Below are 6546 nucleotides of genomic sequence, written 5' to 3'. Positions count from 1 at the left end.
GCTATATCCTGTTTGTTCCTTCTGCAGTGCCAAAGAGCGCAGCTTATGTGTAACTTGGCTGCCCTGCTGAGGGAGGACGTGGCAGAGTAGAACATGTTTCAGTTTTAGAGACTATAGGAAGGGAAATATTTATTGTTCTGAAATTGAAATACGTAAGTTGGGCTTTTCAAGCACTTCTGTTTATTTCTTGTACATGTAGAACGTAAGTTCTTCCTGGTGCCTAGCTTTAGCAGATGGCGAGTCACTAAACTGGATCAGGTAAGTCAGGGGAGGATCTTTTCTGTAGTATGCAGATCAGCATGTGTGAAGCATAAACTTCATATGGCTTGTTAGGAATTTGAGAATTAATATGTTAACAAAACAGTTCTTTAGCTTTCTTGTAATAGTAGTAGCCTAATGTCATTTAAATTACCCAGCTCAGATTTTGAGTTTGAAATTACCGTACTTTCTTTACTTTCTTAGAAAATAAACAGTGCCTGATCTTAGAGATGGGTGTATCAGTGACAAAAATGCCCTTGAGGTAGACTGATACTACTCAAAAGACAACTTGTGCAAATGCAATTGCTGTGTTCTCGTTCATGAGTAAGCCACAGAATGGCTGGTAGTATTTCTAGTTTCTCAAAAACAGAACATTTTAGTCCTAATTTGTCAGTTCAGTGCACTATATATACCAATACTTAAACAGCAAAATAGCTTTTTTATATGTTGAATAAAATGTGTGTCTTATGATGTGGTCTTTATTCTTTAATTAAGCAGTGCTAATTTCTTTCAGGTATAGTAAGGATCTGGTTCTGCTGCTGTGTTTCTACTTCCAGTCTTGTTTTTAACGGAGTTTAGGTTTGTACAAGTGGGACGAAATTCGGCCTGCATGCACTGAGACCGAAGATTAAATGTCTTGTGATCTTGAGGCTGAAAAGAGTCCATGTCCAGCACATTTGCTCCGTAAGCTTGACCAGGTTCCTCAAGCTCTGCCTTGGAAAGAGAAGCACGTAACACTAGCATCCCATCTTCTATGTTTGGTCCCATTACAAAGTTAGCTCTTTAGGGCAGTTTTTGTTTGTGTCAGTACGGTATATAGCAATAGGGGAACTCTCAACTCTGAATAAAGTCAAGAGGGGAGTTAACTGCCACTTTATATACTGAGTCAATAAAAACAACTCCCATGTGGCAGTAACAACTCCCTTGTGTTCAGTAATGCTACAACAGTTGGGCATAATTTCTCAGTGACATGGAGGGGACCCAAAAGTGCTGACCCAACAAGTTTACTGTCTTTTAAAAAAAATCAATGTTACTCACAGCATTAACAATAACCATAGACTGTGATATTATGACAGCCCAAAGTGGTGAAATCATCAGAGCAAATGTCTAGGACCTTCTGTTTTAACCTTTGAAGGAAACCTCTGTGGAAAAGCTTAGTTTATGGAAAGAAACAGCGTTCATTAGAAGGTGCTGTTTCCCCACCCAGCCCCCTTCCTAAGGCCCCAAAACTTTGCACATTGTTGGACTTTGAGGCAAACAGTAGTAATGACTGCTCAGAGTTTAGCTTAATAGTTTATTAGATGTTCATTGTCCACTGTGACAGTGTGGTATGTGATGTTCTTGGAGTTCTTTGTTTAAAGAGGGCTCTTCAGTTAAATGGTTGACCATAACTTTCAGGTCAGCCCAGTTTTTTGACTGTTACATTTTCAAAAATTGCCATTAAGTATTGCATTTAAAATAATAATGATTCAAAAAATGATTCTGTTGTAACAAAAGTACTTCTTTTTTATTTTTTTGATGTGCCATAGATAAAAATGGCCAAATGGCAGACGATCATTTTGCACTTATTTGCACCAGTTTCAAATATAGAAAACGTACATCATCCATTTCTTTTTCCTAAGCTATTCTAGTGCTCTCTTTTATAGGAACAATTGATTACAGCAATCTAAATTCTTGTCATCTTGAAACTTTACAGGTGGAGGTGTGCTTTTTTGTCAGGATATGACTCATTCCATGCTTCTAGGAGAAATTAGCCTGTTTGTATATAAGGCAGTCATCTGATAATGCTGTATTGTGTGATGGAAGCAATCGACGTCGACAGCGTTTGGTGACAGGATTTATGGAACAGGTACTTTAAGCACAGCCGCAGGGGGAAATAGCTCAGATTACATGATTTCAATACTCAAAATGTGTTCTGTTGGAGATTACAAAACATACTTTCTTTTCCTAGGAGGTAATAGTTTGCAATCTATCTAAAATTCAGGATTTGTAGCCAAAATTTCTATTTCAAGTGAAGGAAGTTGAGGCTAGAGGAGGAGTTTTTTCCTAACCATGACCCATACTGTTAGTTTAAAAAGTTCACATACGTGAGATATTTGGGAAACTGTTTTCACATTTCTCCCTTTGATAATAAGTTGTGCATCTTCATCAGCAAGAACTATTAATGCTAGTCAAGCCATATATTGTCTATGCAGCAAGCCTTGGAATAAAAGTAACATATTTTCTTGGAGATAAATTTTGGCTTTTATCTGGGAGGGAGAGCGTATAGGAACTTCAAGAAAAAAGACATGGAGCTAAGTTTCTGTTCTGTGTAAAAGTTGTGGAAGACTTGCACCAGGACTGGTACGTAAGGATGGGTGATTTTGTCCCAATTTGAAGTGTTTGTTTTTATAACATTATCAAGTATCATATAGGTTTGAGTGATAATGTTTTGGGTTTGTTGTGCTTCTGATTTGTACTGTTAAAATGGGTTTGTAGTTCCCTTGGTAGCTGGGAAATCAACGTGCTGTTACAAGGTGTTCAGCTTTTTAATTAAAGCTGTGAAAGGACTTTGCAGCCACAAATGAGGAAAAATCAGAATTTAAAGCCAGCCCTCCTCCATCGAGCAGCTTGATTTTGTATTAATAATATACAAAATTAAATCACAGGGAATGTAGGCTATTATTAATGTCTTTGGTGAACAAACAACAGACAAGCAGCTATGTGTGCTAGCTGTTTAATGCTTCTTAGACTGGCGATCCTTTTACTTTTGTTCATTTTTGGCCAGCTGCTTCTTGTAGCAAGACTGAGTTCAGAATCTGCCACTGTTCTGTTCTTTTTCCTTTTTCTTTCCCTTTCCCTTCCCCCCCCCCCCCTTTTTTTGTTTAATACTAACATTTGGGGGTTTTTTGCTCGTCTGAAGGCTTTACATGGAAATACTGCTTTATTGACATCCTAGCATTCAGCTGACATTAAGTAAATAGCTTTTTCTTTTTCTCTCTCTCTTTTTTTTTTTAAAGGAAGGCCTTTTTTTTTTTTTTTTTTTGGTAGCTTTAGGGCTTTTAATTATTTTTCAAACAATACTTAAACCATGGTTTAAATGTAAACATTGTAACTCAGCTCCCTAGCTGAACGACCAAGCCTATCAGTCCTTCCTCAGCGATGCCAGACTGCGTTTGCTCTGCAGTTTCATCGTAATGGTCTCCTTATCTTCCCTCCGAGGAAGCGCAGTTACGGAGCCGCAGGACCAGCGTGCCGGCCGCGCGGTTAGTCCGCTCCTGGCGCTGGGAGGCCCCGCGGGGCTCCAGCGCTTCCCCGCCTACACCTGGCAGCGCTGCTTACTCGCTACCGGAGCGCGGACAAGCCGCGCAGCTTGGCGGAGCGGCGATTTGGCCTCCGCCGAGAGCGGCCCGCTGCGGAGAGGCTCCCCGCGGAGCCGGGCGCCCGCCGGGCCCCGCCGCCGCCGGACGCGGCTCCGGCTCCGGCTCCGGCTGCCACGTCTCGGGGGCGGGGCCGGGCGGGGCGGGGCGGCGGCGGCGGCCAATGGCGGCGCGGGCGGCGGGCCTGCGCGCTGCGCCCCCGCCGCGGGGGGCGGCGCGGCGCGGCCCCGGCGCGCAGAGGCAGCGCGGCCGCGGACCGGGGCGCACCATGTGCGGTAAGGGCCGGCGGCGCCGGGCCGCGCCGGGCGGCCAGCGCGCATCTTCCGCGGCCTCGGCCCGCCGCTGGGCCGCGCGGGGAGGCGGCTGCCGCGGCGCCGCGCCGGTGACACGGCGGGGCCCTTCCCCGTTGCGGGGAGGCGTCGCCGCCTGCGTGCGGAGCGGGGACGCCTTGCAGCGGCTCGGCCCGAAATGGCTCGTTTTGCGCCGAACTGCGTAAATATCGCCCGCGGCTGCAAAAGGCCCTCGCCGTCCAGCTGCGCGCAGGGCGGCTGTGGCCGCAGCGCTGCCTCTCCCCGGCGTAGCAGCCTCCTGGGCGCTCGGTGATGTCGGTGGGTTTGGGTGCGGGTTCGGTGGCAGGCTGCGCTGGGGCCGATACTTCTCTGCTTTGACTGTGTTGCGTAGCTTTCTGGGTTGTGATTTTCAAAAACGTGGAAGTGACACGGGAGCCCAAACCCCAGTGAGTGTTGGTAAGATGTACGTTACGGAAAAGGGACACAGGTTTCAGTGGGAGCGTTTTCAAACGCGCTTCTGGTCTTGTCAACGTAGTCACTCCCACTTTCAGGTGAAAAGTATGGGGTATTACTCTTCTCTAATCATTGCAACTTCTGATGCGACTGCTCTTAAATTGGTTGAAGTTTGTATCATGTAGGGTGTGAGGTGAACAGGTAAACTGTTTAAAACATGGCTTGAAAGTGTCCATTGCAGGGTTTTGCATCAGCTGATCTCAATCTGTTCGTAAACCAGTGTAACTTTCCTGTGTTGAACGCATGCCGTAAGTGAATTAGACCACAAAGCAGTGAGGCTCGTGCTCCAAAGTCACTTAGGTGACTTTTTTGCAGTCTTACATGTGGTCCTAGATGCCTTGTCGGAACAATCGTTTTACCTCATCTTTTGGACACAGAAATAAAAAATGCCTTTCTCTTCCTGCTTTGTGTCGTGTCACATTGGCTGCATGTTTGTTTTTCTGCTGAAACTTATGTGGCAATTATCTGTTGGCTATTTTTATTTTTCCTTCCAGGTTTCCTCCCCCTTTTTTTCCCTGTATTTTTATGTTTAAAGCTAGGAGTGGTACTCTAATCAAAATTTTACATCACAATGTTTTATGTAGTTGATTTGAGAGTTGCCATTTCTTTCAGTGTTTTGTAAGGTTGAACCAGAGTGAGGTAATATCACCTTCAGACTCTCAAGTCTTTGGAGCACTATGAAGAAGCAATCAGAAATACATATTTCGGCTTACATTTAACACTGTGTTAATTTGTGTTAAAATTAGAAAGTGGAACAAAGCTAAGAATGGAAGGGATAATTATTATTATAAATAGCTTGTTGCAAGGGATACTTTCACTGCATTGTGCTTGCCTTTCTTGAGGTCCAACCTCTAACCTTTGAGATGGGTAATACTAACATTCTGCTAGATATCTTTTTTAACTGTGATAAACATTGATAAATAGTTATTTAGTTCTATTCAAAATTTGTTTACCTGCAAACACATTTTTCTGCTTTTCAGTGCGTGCAAAACTCTTCGTGGGTATTGAAATATTTATTAAACAGTAAGAAAAGCGTTGAAGATTGTTCACTGATGTTGACCCCTTTTCTTATTCTGGGACCCAGAGGTATTTCCAGTACTTAAAAATGGGAAGAGGACAGCATTAATTGAATGTGTTTCTCTAAAGAGTTACAGTGTGAAGGAAGAAAAGTGCTGGAAATTGAAGAGCTTCTGAATGCAGAAATTATGTATCTGAAGACAGTTGAGTTTCTGTAGGAAGTGGGAGGAGAGCTGTTTGGAGTCTGAGGATACTAGCACATGAACTCTTGTGACTTGAGGGTAAGCACAGTTGGCAGAAGCTAAAGTATACAGTCTCCTCTGCCGCTGCCATTTGCGGTCCAACTGATGAGCTGAGGACAAAGTTGACAGTGTTTTAGGCTCTCGTTACGAAATGTTGACTGCAGTGACAGTTTTTGTACTTTTTTCCATATAGCAGCAGTAGACTCCAGCAGAGGAGCAAGATGAACAAATTTCAAGTAATCCTGTGAAAAAAGCCATAGAAAGGCCGAACTTGCTCGTAGGTACTCTGACTACTGAGTTACTTATATGAACCTTATTTTTCTCTCTTAAGTAAAGTGGTAGGAGTCTCTGTCTTGGAGCAGAGGGGGTGCCCGGTTCCAATGCTGCGGCCTCCGCGAGGTTCCAGTAGCCGTCTTGGGCAGCGCGGTGAGAGCCACAGCGGCCTGGTTGCTTGTAGGAGTCATGGGACAGCATTTCTGTAGTAGGCTCTTAAGTCGAGACGTGCAATGTTGCTTAGCAGGTGCACAGTCTGCACTCAGATTTTATCTAATTTGACTCGGATGGAAAGACATGTATGAGGATGAGTTTAAAAACAAAAAAAAAAAAAAAAAGTGACAGCTATTGCTATTATGGAAATTCTCCTTAGGACAGCTTCAGGATTGTTACTACTCGTACAATGTTTTGAGTGCACTGTTAATCTAACGCTCAGGTTTATGTGCAGGTGACCATGTATGAGCACATCAGATCACAGGATTTCACCACTTGATAGGAAAAGTAATGTAGCCTTTAAGTTTAGTTCTTTGACATTTAGCATAAATGACAGATTTGGTGGTAGATGTGATTTTTTTTATTTTATTTTTTGCTTTG

At 43.8% G+C, this 6546-nt stretch overlaps 1 protein-coding gene across 2 annotated transcripts in view; it reads left to right on the top strand.

Annotated features, from left to right (window-relative positions):
* Positions 1-3815: 3815 nt before the first annotated feature.
* GFPT1 (glutamine--fructose-6-phosphate transaminase 1) overlaps positions 3816-6546 on the top strand; it is a 42542-nt gene continuing 39811 nt past the window's right edge. For both annotated transcript variants that reach the window (XM_062597056.1, XM_062597055.1), the window contains exon 1: positions 3816-3892. In XM_062597056.1, the coding sequence (XP_062453040.1) occupies positions 3886-3892 (7 nt within the window). In that variant the 5' untranslated portion in view covers positions 3816-3885. The remainder of the gene's footprint in view (positions 3893-6546) is intronic.

Source organism: Rhea pennata, chromosome 28 (genome assembly GCF_028389875.1).
Source record: "Rhea pennata isolate bPtePen1 chromosome 28, bPtePen1.pri, whole genome shotgun sequence".
Taxonomy (NCBI): Eukaryota; Metazoa; Chordata; class Aves; order Rheiformes; family Rheidae; genus Rhea; species Rhea pennata.
This window is presented reverse-complemented; position numbering and strand designations above follow the sequence as displayed.